Source organism: Meles meles, chromosome 20, assembly GCF_922984935.1.
Source record: "Meles meles chromosome 20, mMelMel3.1 paternal haplotype, whole genome shotgun sequence".
NCBI lineage: Eukaryota > Metazoa > Chordata > Mammalia > Carnivora > Mustelidae > Meles > Meles meles.
The window spans coordinates 6,752,744-6,765,662 of record NC_060085.1 but is presented as its reverse complement, the minus strand read 5'-3'; the positions used below and the strand labels follow the sequence as shown (position 1 = coordinate 6,765,662).

General features: G+C 41.2%; 2 protein-coding genes across 2 annotated transcripts in view; both read left to right on the top strand.

Moving 5' to 3' along the window:
* The window catches only part of ZNF699 (zinc finger protein 699), a 415,566-nt gene that overhangs the window by 181,687 nt on the left and 220,960 nt on the right, over positions 1–12,919 (top strand). The window lies entirely within an intron of this gene.
* On the top strand, positions 10,919–11,905 carry LOC123932409 (olfactory receptor 18-like). The gene has a single exon (XM_045990542.1). It carries the CDS (start codon positions 10,976–10,978, stop codon positions 11,903–11,905), a length of 930 nt encoding a protein of 309 aa, XP_045846498.1. The 5' UTR covers positions 10,919–10,975.

Genomic DNA, 12,919 nt, shown 5'->3' with positions numbered 1-12,919 from the left:
GAATATGCAGGGAATAATGTCAGTCTTTTGGTATTGGTTGAGTCCTGCTTTGTGACCCAGTATGTGGTCTATTCTGGAGAAGGTTCCATGTGCACTTGAGAAGAATGAATATTCTGTTGTTTTAGGGTGGAATGTTCTGTATACGTCGATGAGGTCCATCTGGTCCAATGTTTCATTCAATGCTCTTATTTCTTTATTAATTTTCTGCTCCGATGATCTGTCTATTTCTGAGAGAGGCGTATTAAGATCTCCTACTATTATTGTATTCGTATCAATATGACTCTTTATCTTGATTAATAGTTTTCTTATGTAATTGGGTGCTCCCATATTGGGGGCATAGATATTCACAATTGTTAGATCGTCTTGGTGGATAGTCCCTTTAAGAATTATGTAGTGTCCTTCTGTATCTCTGACTACAGTCTTTAGTTTAAAATCTAATTTATCTTATATGAGAATCGCTACCCTGGCCTTCTTTTGAGGCCCTTTGGCATGAAAGATGCTTCTCCATCCCTTCACTTTCAGTCTGGGTGTATCCTTAGGTTCAAAATGGGTCTCTTGTAGACAACATATGGATGGATCCTGTCATTTTATCCAATCTGCAACCCTGTGTCATTTTATGGGCGCATTTAGGCCATTCACATTGAGAGTGATTATTGAGAGATAGGTTTTTATTGACATCGTGTTGCCTTTGAAGTCTTTCTGTCTATAGATTGTTTCTATATTTCTGTTCAATGATATTCTTAGGATTTTTTCTCTTTTATAGGACCCCCGTTAATATTTCCTGCAGTGTCGGCTTGGTGGTTGCATAGTCTTTTAAGCCTTGCCGGTCTTGGAAACTCTTTATCTCTCCATCCATTTTAAATGTCAGTCTTGCTGGATAGAGTATTCTTGGTTGCATGTTCTTCTCATTTAGTACTCTGAATATATTTTGCCAGCCCTTCCTGGCTTTCCAGGTCTCTGTGGAAAGGTCTGACGTTATTCTAATGGGCTTTCCTCTGTATGTAAGAAGCTTCTTTGTCCTAGCTGCTTTTAAGAGGGTCTCTCTTGAAACAAAATTCCCCATTCTAACGATAAGGTGCCGTGAGGACTTTCGAGAATCTAAAATATTGGGAGGAAATATTTCTGCCTCTAGTACATGAACGTTGTTTCCATTCGTGAGATTGGGAAAATTTTCATAGACAACTTCTTCCACTATATCTTCTAGACTTCTTTCTTTTTCTTCCCCTTCAGGGATTCCAATAATTCTGACGTTGGAACGTTTCATGGCATCGTTTATTTCCCTGATTCTGTTTTCGTGGCTTCTGAGCTGTTTTTTCCAGGCTTCCTCCTGATCCTTTCTCTCTATCTGTTTGTCCTCCAGATCACTAATTCTATCCTCTGTCTCAGTTACCCTCGCTTTTAGAGAATTTAGATTGGATTGGAACTCATTGAGAGCATTTTGAACATCATCCCTGGTGGCTTTCAGTTCTGCCCTAACATTGTGAACATCATCCCTGGTGGCTTTCAGTTCTGCCCTAATCAATTCTGTTTGGTCATCCATGGCTTTCTCCAACCTAGCTATTGCCTGGATAATTGTTAGTCTGAATTCCTTTTCTGACATATTGTCTATGTCGATAGCCATTAGCTCTGTTGCACAAGGCCCATCCTCTGTATTTTTCTTCTGTTGGGTATTCCTCCTCCTAGTCATTTTGGTAAGAGATGACTAAACAGATGCAGCTGGACTTATCGATTGTGGTGCAGTCAATGTGCACCCTGGAACACTTCTGTGCAATCAGGATTCCCCACCCAAATGAGAGAAAAACGAAAAGAAAAAGAAATAGAGAAGAAGAAAGAAAAAAAAAGGGGGAAAGAAAAAAGGAAAAAAAAAGAGAGAGAGAGCTAGGAAAAAAAGGGAAGATAAAAGAGAAGGCTCAGCCCAAATGGGCCACAAGGTAAGATTTGTGGAGTATACAAACAAAAACAGACAGACAAAAAGAGTGATAAAAGTATATGACAAGAGAAAAAAATATGTATATATAAGCAAAAAAAAAAAAAAAAAGGGAAGAACCTCATCAGAAAGAACCCCAAGTATAAGGTTTATATATTATCAGGACAAACACAAATTCACAGAAACATTGACAGAAAGAAAAATTGGGAGAATGGTTATAGATTCTCAGTGTGGGTGAGGAAGGTTATTTTGAATCTTCCTGAAGGTATCTGGATGTTTTTGTTAAGGGACTCAACTTTCCTAAGTTACAGGGGGATTAGAAACTGGTTTGCCTATAGGGGTAGCATTGATTGGGGAAAGGGGATTACCTTGAAGTTTAACTCTATATGTATAGTAGAAAATAAAAATTAAAAAAGAATAAACTAGACTAAACTAAGTTAAAATTAAAAAATAATTAAAAAATAGAAAAACAAAAGAAAAATACGGGTGTATGTATCAAAAAGTTCAGGTTAGAAGGTTATTAAAGAATTTGATGTACTGGACATCTCAGTGTGATGGTAAATAGGTTAAAAAATTATCTGTATGTATAAAAAAAAAGAACCAGAATATTGGTAAAGAGTTAAAAATAAAAGTTGTATTTGTGAAGTAGTGGTGATTGTTCTCTTGTAGTCTTTTTTTTTTTCTTCTTCCTTCCTGGTTGGTTTTCTGGGGGAGGGGCCTGCCACGTGGGTTCTCAGACAATGACGTTCCCTGAGTTAGGTCCTCCGGCTCCCCTCAAGGGGGTGAGCTCTGAGGAAACTGTTTTTTTCAGCCTTTTGTTCTCTGGGGGTTTTTATGTTCTTTCATCTGCTTTCTCTCGCCTTGACAGCTTTTTTTTTTTTAATTTATTTATTTTTATTTGCTTATTTACAGCATAACAGTGTTCATTATTTTGGCATCACACCCAGTGCTCCATGCAGTACGTGCCCTCCCTATTACCCACCACCTGGTTCCTCAACCTCCCACCCCACCCCTCCCCCTCCTGCCGCCCCTTCATAACCCTCTGGTTGTTTTTCAGAGTCCATAGTCTCTCATGGTTCATCTCCCCTTCCAGTTTCCCTCAACTCCCTCTCCTCTCCATCTCCCCATGTCCTCCATGTTATTTGTTATGCTCCACAAATAAGTGAGACCATATGATACTTGACTCTCTCTGCTTGACTTATTTCGCTCAGCATAATTTCTTCCAGTCCTGTCCATGTTGCTACAAAAGTTGGGTATTCGTCCTTTCTGATGGAGGCATAATACTCCATTGTGTATATGGACCACATCTTCCTTATCCATTCATCCGTTGAAGGGCATCTTGGTTCTTTCCACAGTTTGGCGACCGTAGCCATTGCTGCAATAAACATTGGGGTACAAATGGCCCTTCTTTTCACTCCATCTGTATCTTTGGGGTAAATACCCAGCAGTGCAATTGCAGGGTCATAGGGAAGCTCTATTTTTAATTTCTTCAGGAATCTCCACACTGTTCTCCAAAGTGGCTGCACTAACTTGCATTCCCACCAACAGTGTAAGAGGGTTCCCCTTTCTCCACATCCTCTCCAGCACACGTTGTTTCCTGTCTTGCTAATTTTGGCCATTCTAACTGGTGTTAAGTGGTATCTCAATGTTGTTTTAATTTGAATCTCCCTGATGGCTAGTGATGATGAACATTTTTTCATGTGTCTGATAGCCATTTGTATGTCTTCGTTGGAGAAGTGTCTGTTAATATCTTCTGCCCATTTTTTGATATGATTATCTGTTTTGTGTGTGTTGAGTTTGAGAAGTTCTTTGTAGATCCTGGATATCAACCTTTTGTCTGTACTGTCATTTACAAATATCTTCTCCCATTCCGTGGGTTGCCTCTTTGTTTTGTTGACTGTTTCCTTTGCTGTGCAGAAGCTTTGGATCTTGATGAAGTCCCAAAAGTTCATTTTTGCTTTTGTTTTCTTGGCCTTTGGAGACATATCTTGAAAGAAGTTGCTGTGGCTGATATCGAAGAGGTTACTGCCTATATTCTCCTCTAGGATTCTGATAGATTCCTGTCTCACGTTGAGGTCTTTTATCCATTTCGAGTTTATCTTTGTGAACGGTGTAAGAGAATGGTCGAGTTTCATTCTCCTACATATCGCTGTCCAGTTTTCCCAGCACCATTTATTGAAGAGACTGTCTTTTTTCCATTGAATATTTTTTCCTGTTTTGTCAAAGATTATTTGACCATAGAGTTGAGGGTCCATATCTGGGCTCTCCACTCTGTTCCACTGGTCTATGTGCCTGTTTTTATGCCAGTACCATGCTGTCTTGGTGATCACAGCTTTGTAGTAAAGCTTGAAATCGGGTAACGTGATGCCGCCAGTTTTGTTTTTGTTTTTCAACATTTCCTTAGCAATTGACAGCTTTTGATGGTTTTTGGAGGTTTAGAGGAGAGCAAACTGCACCCCAACCTCCCTCTCAGAGAGAAGCCCCAGAATGTTTTGGAAGAGCTGCTGGCTGAGTTGGTTCTGAGTCACTGTCCCTGGGGATGCAGGAGCTCCTCGTTGTACCCAAAACCAGGGCAGCAGTGGCTGTCTAGGCAGCTCCAGACCGCCAGAGAGGTTCCGAGCAGAGATCGCACACTGAGATTTTCCCACTGTCCCGGGCTGGGAATGTCTGGTTTTTCTGGATGCCAGAGCTCCAGGCTAGCGGCTATAAGCACCTATCTCAAGGGAGGGTGTGGGACGCGCGCGTTTCAGGATTGCCGTCTGGCCGGCCTCCCAGCCCCTCAGGGGAGCCAGACCTCACTCGTTCTCGGGTGCGCTGGCATTCAGGCGGACTGATGGCTCAGGGTCGGAGACCTGATTTCTCCACTGCACTCTCTATGGCTCAGCACCAGGGGAGGCTGTCCTGGGTCCGGGGACTTAGGTCCCTGACCCTAACCACTCAGGCTCCCACTATTACCCCCTGCAATCCTTTGCTCTTTGTTTTTTTGAGTGCTTTCAACCAGACCTCAAGTTAATGCTGGTCCCCAGACGCAGAGCACTCTCGTGTTGGGGTGTTACTTTCAGATCCGTCACCTCTGGTGGCTCCCTCCCCCTTTTGTTTATCTTCTGATATCAGTCCGACGCTCCCAGTCGGCTTTACCTGCCACTGGCGTCTTCTGCTCCTGTAGAGATCCAGACGTGTATAATTCTGATCTCAGGCTGATTTCATGGGTGGTCGGAGTTTTCAGTAGGTAATCAGCTCACTTTAGGGTACAGGTTGAAAAGGTGCCTCCTCCTACTTCCCCGCCATCTTGACTCCCCCTCTCAATGTGGTTTTAATTTGAATCTCCCTGATGGCTAGTGATGATGAACATTTTTTCATGTGTCTGATAGCCATTTGTATGTCTTCATTGGAGAATTGTCTGTTCATATCTTCTGCCCATTTTTTGATATGATTATCTGTTTTGTGCGTGTTGAGTTTGAGAAGTTCTTTATAGATCCTGGATATCGAACAGTGGAATAGAGTGGAGAGCCCAGATATGGACCCTCAACTCTATGGTGAAATAATCTTCGACAAAACAGGAAAAAATATTCAATGGAAAAAAGACAGTCTCTTCAATAAATGGTGCTGGGAAAATTGGACAGCTATATGTAGAAGAATGAAACGCGACCATTCTCTTACACAGTACACAAAGATAAACTGGAAATGGATAAAAGACCTCAATGTGAGACAGGAATCTATCAGTATCCTAGAGGAGAACATAGGCAGTAACCTCTTTGATATCAGCCACAGCAACTTCTTTCAAGATATGTCTCCAAAGGCCAAGGAAACAAAAGCAAAAATGAACTTTTGGGACTTCATCAAGATCAAAAGCTTCTGCACAGCAAAGGAAACAGTCAACAAAACAAAAAGGCAGCTCACGGAATGGGAGAAGATATTTTCAAACTGTCTTTTAAAATATATTCTCTCGAATACTACTCAGCCATCAGAGAAATGAAATCTTGTCACTTGAAAATATATGGGTGGAACTAGAGGGTGTTATGTTAAGTGAAATAAGTCAGTCAGAGAGAGACAGTTATCATATGATCTTACTGATATGTGGAATTTAAGTAACAAACAGAGGATCAAGAAGAGAGGTAAAAAATCAAACCAGATGAAATCAGAGTAGGAGACAAATCATAAGAGACTCTTAAAGATAAGAAAAAGCTGAGGGTTGGGGGCAGCTGGGTGGCTAAGTGGATTAAAGCCTCTGCTTTCAGCTCAGGTCATGATCCCAGGGTCCTGGGATCGAGCCCTCCTACTTCCTCCTCTCTCTCTGTCTGCTGCTCTGCCTACTTGTGATCACTGTCTGTCAAAAAAATAAAATCATTAAAAAAAAAAAGAAACAAACTGAGAGTTGCTGGAGTGGAGGGGTTGGGGTATGGGGTAACTGGGTGATGGACATTCAGGAGGCACATGATGTAATGAGCTCTGAGAATTACATAAGATTGATAACTCACTGACCTCTATTCCAAAATCAATTAAACATTATATGTTAATTAATTGAATTTAAATTAAAAATGAATTATATTCTCACCCATTCTCACTGTCACGTCTATTTCCCATAAAACTTTGGGTTGATCAAATCTATTGATGCAGGTTGTACGAGAGAATGTATGTCCCTGGTTCTCAATCTTGGCTTCATTTTTAAAATATTTGATACACTTTAAAAATCCTCATGCCTGAGTCCCCCCACCACCAATTAAGATTTAATAGGATGGGAGAGTAAAAAAAATTTGATCAATTTTTTAAAGCACCCCAGGTCAGTCTGATGTGCAGCCAAGGTGGAGGACTCTTGAATTTCATCAGACTTTTCATCCAAAAATAACTTGCATGTGTTTGTTCTTTATGGTCAAACCCTGAACATCTCAAAGTGATTGGAGATCAGAAAGGAGGAGATATGAAAGAGTTTTCTATAGCAATAGCCAATGTGGTTTTTTCCCTCATATTCTTGGTAATATTTTTCTTACCTATCTTTACCCACCACACTCTACAACTGGTTCATTGGGCTGGATAATTAAGCTATTGCTTTCTGCCCCAAACTTACTCTTCTATACTTTAAGTTGTGATGCTGTGGTTGGGGCTGGGAATCTTTAAACCACTGCTCTGATGTCCATCTGGCTTCTCCTTAAATTCTTCTAATAATGGTAATAAAGATCACATGTGCTAATGCCCAATCTTTTCCCTCTTTGCCTATGGTGTTGTCACTATATCTTGCAATCATTGCTGTTACAATATTTTTTCTTTTGTGCCTTTCACAAAGACATTTAATCATATCTATACTAAAGTTACCTTCTTTAAAATAACAAGTGTGGTTTCTCTTTTCTTGATTGAACTCTGACTGACAAACCGTAATATAGGGAATAAATCTACATTGTGAATGAGATGCGATGGGGAGATTGCAGAGTGAGCTCAGGATAAAAAGGGGATTGTAATGATATCTCTTGGTCAAGGGTACACAGTTGAGGGTTCAAGTAGTGGTGATAGTTCCAGTGACTGTGTCGTTCTAATTGTGCCTGTAGATTAAGTCACCTAAGTCATTATTGAAAAATTTAACTCTTATCTTCATTTCCATTACTCAAGGATAGTGAAGGACCATATCCTCAACAAAGGAGAGAACTTTCCTTTAAGTAGTAACCCCCTCATTAGGATTCCACTTTGTCACCATGCTCTCTTCTCTTCTGTCATGATCAATCATCTTTGGGTCCTTCTGTCTTCTGCTACACATCCAGGAACCCATGTACATACCAGTCTTCCTTTATAGATGTTACACATAGTCTCTGAGGTAACAATCTGTGCTTTTTGAAATGCTGTCTAATAAATGGTTTAATTTGCTCTGTCTTTACACTTAGCCAAATAGCCTGCCAACTTCATTGACAATGAACTTAGTATTGGATGGGCTCTTCCTGCTATCAAGTGACTTCAGTTTAATACGATTTTCCTCCTGTTCAAGAATTCTAAAACATCTCAACACTCACACCTCCTTCTTCAATCATCAGACTCCTGTCATTTGGTCATTTGGGCTCTCTAAAAATTTCCTCTGCCATTTATGCACACATACATAAGCCCAATTTCTTACACACCCCATTTACTTGGAGAAATACTGAAGTTTTCTTCACATCAATTAATGAGAAATCAAACTCTGAGTTTGTCTTCCAGCCAAACCTTGAGATCATCCACATTTTGAATGTAGAGATATCTGAGAACCCCTGAAGTATTTAAGCAAGTGATCAAGTCACCAGATAAGTATGTAAAAATAGACAGTTGTCTAATATAATAACACACATCACTGAACAGAGAAATTAAAACCTGAGCTGTCTCTCAAAACAGCATAAAACCTACATCTCCAATGCATAAATTCCAAACCCCAAACCAGGACTATAGAAGAAAAAGAGAATGTTCTCCTTAGAGACATAAATTTTAACTGAGAAAATAGAAATTCAATAAGATTCCTGGTATAGGAGACCTAATTCTCTCTAAATTACTTGATTAAGTCAGTGGCTGTACAGATATAAAAGTCATATGTTGCTCTCTGTAGTTGAAGAAAAAGGCATCTGAGTTTTATGATGAGATAAGTAACTTGGAAGTCAGAAATGAGGAATAGAAGTCAACTTCTTCCTGAGAAGAGGACGGGGTCTAGATACCACTCCCCCACCCAGTACATTCACTTTTCTCCATCAGTTAATAATAGCAAGTCCTTAGAGATTGGGAGAACATGGACCAATCTGGCTAATTACGTGCCAAGCGCTTTGAGCCCTCAACTGTAAACAATCAGCCTCTGCCTCCAGCCTTTTAGTTGTCAGTCCCAGGTCACTGGGCTCCATACATGTGTCTCCTCCTCCCAGAGCTCTCTGCTTGAGGACACCCATACCAGCATCTGCCTTCCTGCAAGTCCTGGAAACAAAGCCTCAGTCCTCACCCAGTTCTAGACAGGGGAGAGGCAGCCAGCTCTGCAATCCTCCAACCTCCTCCAGCAGAGACACAGTACACACCAGTGAGTAGGAAGTACAGTGGGAGTGACTGAATGCAGGAGGGACAGGGAGAGCATTGTTCCCTCCTCAGCAGACCACTGGGACAGTTGGGATAGCCAGACAGGAGGGGACCAAAATGCAAAGTTTCAACGCAAAGCCCTATGAAGACCTTGTGTTGCTGGTTCTGGCAGGGATCCTAGCACTCTTATTTAGATTTCTATTTTTGTCTCTTGCTAGTTCGATTTCTCCTGGGCATCTTCCCATCAGAACAGGAAAGAGGTCCTTTTTAACTATTCCCTAAGTCCTCCAAATGATCATGAAGGTGATGATGATGGTGAGGATGAAATGATATCAGTAAACACAATGTTACAAACCTTTAGCTTGGGACTCCATGTGCCAGACACTGAGATGAATTTTCTACATAGTTTGCAAACTTTTATCTGCATCACCATCCCGGAAAGACAGCAACATGTATTATCATCATTTCAGAGTTAAGGATAGAAGCATAATATTTTTTTCACTTCCTTATTTTATTTATTTATTTTTGTGTTCAACTTACCTTTGAAAAAAGTTTTTATTTAAATTTTAGTTAAGGAGAAGGGAGGGAAAAATGAAGGGGTGTGGGAATCAGAAGGCAAGATGAACCTTGAGAGACTGTGGACTCCAGGAAACAACCTGAGGGTTTTAGAGGGGAGGGGGGTGGGGGGAAGGGATAGCCTGGTCGTGTATATTAAGGAGGGCATGTATTTCATGGAGCACTGGGTGTTATATGCAAACTATGAATCATGGAACACTACATCAAAATCTAGTGATGTACTGCATGGGGACTAACATATAAAAAAATAAATTGCAGTTAGTTAACATATAGTGTACTATTAGTTTCAGTTGTACAATTTATTGAGTCAACACTTCCATGCATCACCCAGTGCTCATCAGGACAAGTCCCTCCTCAAGCCCTTCATCTATTTCACCCATCCCCCACCAACCCCCCCTCTGATAACCATCGGTTTGTTTTCTATAGTTAGGAGTCTGTTTTTTGGTCCCCCCCCCCTCTCTCTCCCCTTTGCTCCCTCCTTCGCTAATTTGTTTTGTTTCTTAAATTCCACATATGAGTGAAATCATATGGTAGTAGTCTTTTTCTGACTGACTTCTTTTGCTTAGTATAATACTCTCCAGGTCCATTGCAAATCCCATTCCTTTTATGGCTGACTATTATTCTATTGTATGCATACACAACATCTTTCTTATCCATTCATCAGTCGATAGACACTTAGGCTGTTTCCCAAAAGTTTCCCAACAACACTGTTGTTGATAATGCTGCTATGAACATCCCAGTATGTATCCCTTTGAATCAGTATATATTTTTAAAGATTTTATTAATTTATTTGACAGAGAGAGAGAGAGAGAGAGAGAGCAAGAGAGGGAACACTAGCAGGGGGAGTGGGAGAGAGAGAAGCAGGCTTCATGCTGAGTGGGAAGCCTGAGGCAAGACTTGATCTCAGGACTCAGAGATCATGACCTGAGCACAGGGCAACCAGGTGGTGGGTAATAGGGAGGGCACGTACTGCATGGAGCACTGGGTATTAAGTACGTTTTTAAGAAAACTTTGGTTTATGGATATATAAATCAATACTAATATTATGGAAACATTGAAAGGAAAATGTATCTACCACATTCAAGACAGTGTTTGTCTTTGGGCAACTGAAATGCAGGATAATGGGATCATGCAGGGAAAGCAGAAAACTCAATTTTTACTGGCAACAAATATGAGTTCTGAAGCCAAGTATAACTATGTTTGTATATTTGTATGTTCCTCTAACATTCTTTGGCTCAATGTCTTCATAGTGGGTATATATAGAAACAGGTAAGTAGCTCAGAAACCAGTAAGAAATGAGTTCTAAAAAGAGTTTACAGTTGAGAAATGTTGCTGAAGGTAGTGGGATGTATGCTGGGGCAAGTGTGAATTGCTTGAACCAAAATAGGCACATTTAGCTGGGTGTCTCTACACTTGTTTTGCTTATTCAATACTCTCTTCTCTTTTGAGAGGTGTCCCACCTGCATGGAACCACAGAATCTAATAGCTGTCTCAGAGTTCCTTCTCCTGGGCCTCTCAGGTGATCCAGAACTGGAGCCCATTCTCTTTGGGCTTTTCCTGTCCATGTACCTGGTCACCTTGCTTGGGAACCTGCTCATCATCCTGGTTGTCAGCTCTGACTCCCACCTCCACATCCCCATGTACTTCTTCCTCTCCAACCTGTCCTTGGCTGATATTGGTTTCAGCACCACCACAATCCCCAAGATGCTGGTGAACATTCACACACACAGAAAGTCTATCACCTATGCAGGCTGCCTAACTCAGGTGTCCTTTTTTTTCCTGTTTGGGTGTTTGGACAATCTGCTCCTGGCTGTGATGGCCTATGACCGGTTTGTGGCCATTTGTCACCCCCTGAACTATTCAGTCATCATGAACCCATGCCTCTGTGGCTTGTTGGTCCTGATGTCATTTTTCGGCAGTGTTTTGGACTCTCAGATTCATTGTTTGATGGTGTCCCAACTCACCTTCTGCACAAATGTGGAAATTCATCATTTCTTCTGTGATGCACCTCAACTCTTCCACCTTGCCTGCTCTGATACCTCCATCTACACCATACTAATGTATTTTATCGGTGCCATCTTTGGTGGTATTCCCCTCTTAGGGATCTTTTTTTCTTATACACAAATTGTTTCCTCCATTCTGCGAGTCCCATCCACAGGTGGGAAGTACAAAGCCTTTTCTACCTGTAGCTCCCACCTGTTGGTTGTTTGCTTGTTTTATGGAACAGGCCTTGGAGTGTACCTCAGTTCATCTATCTCCCCCTCCCTCAGGAAGGGTGCAGTGGCCTCAGTGATGTACACTGTGGTCACCCCTATGCTGAACCCCTACATCTACAGCCTGAGGAACAAGGACATCAAGAGAGCACTATGGGGGATGATCCACAGAACAGTCTAATATCAGCATTTGTCTTAATCTTTCTGGGTTCATAGAACTGGAAAATGCAGGAAGTCAACCTCAACAAGATCTCTGATTTTTGCTTATACAACTATTCCTGATAGCATAGCTCTCAAGCAAATGGGGGATTATTTTGGACTCCACACTTAAATCATAGTCTCTGCAGGATTATGTGCATATCTGTACCCCTCTCACTTTCTTTATGCATTGCCCAGGATTCTTGGTCATGAGCAGTCTTATTTCTATCATTGCAAAATAATCATAACTCTCTGTCTTGTTTTTTCCTTTTTAAAAAATATTTTACTTATTCAATTGAGAGAAACATCCCAAGCAGGGGGAGAAGCAGAGGGAGAAGCAGGCTTCTTATTGAGGTGGGAGCCCAACCTGGGGCTTCATCCTAGGACCTGGAGATCATGACCTGAGCCAAAGACAGAGTAAACATTTGAGCTACCCAGGTACCCCATCTCGTTATTTTCCTATGATTCTGCCCCTCCACCCGCCACCATTTGTTAGGAGGATCTAAATCCTACCTTAAGGTCCAAAACATCTAATACATTTTTGTGCCTTAATGATCTTGATCAGATTTTTTTAAAGTAGTCTTCACACCCAGCATGGAGTCCAAAATGGGGCTTGAACCACAACCCTGAGATCAAGACCTAAGCTGAGAAAAAGAATCAGATGCTCAACTGACTAGGCCTCCCAGAGCCCCAGAAGAGAGATGATCCTAATTTTCCTGATGATTGTCCTTCTTATTCCATCTAATTTCTCCCCAGTTATATTATATCACTAGACACAAAGGGACAAATACTGTATACTTCCACTTATATAAGATGCCTGCAGTAGTCAAATTCACAGAGACAGAGAGTAGAATGCTGCGAGCCAGGAGCTGGGGGAGGGAGAAGTTTTTAATGGCATTAAAGGGCATTAGTGTTTAATGGGACAGTTTCAGTTTGGAAAAGTAGTAAAGGTCTATGGATAGATGTAGTGATGGTTGTGAATGTACTTACTACTACT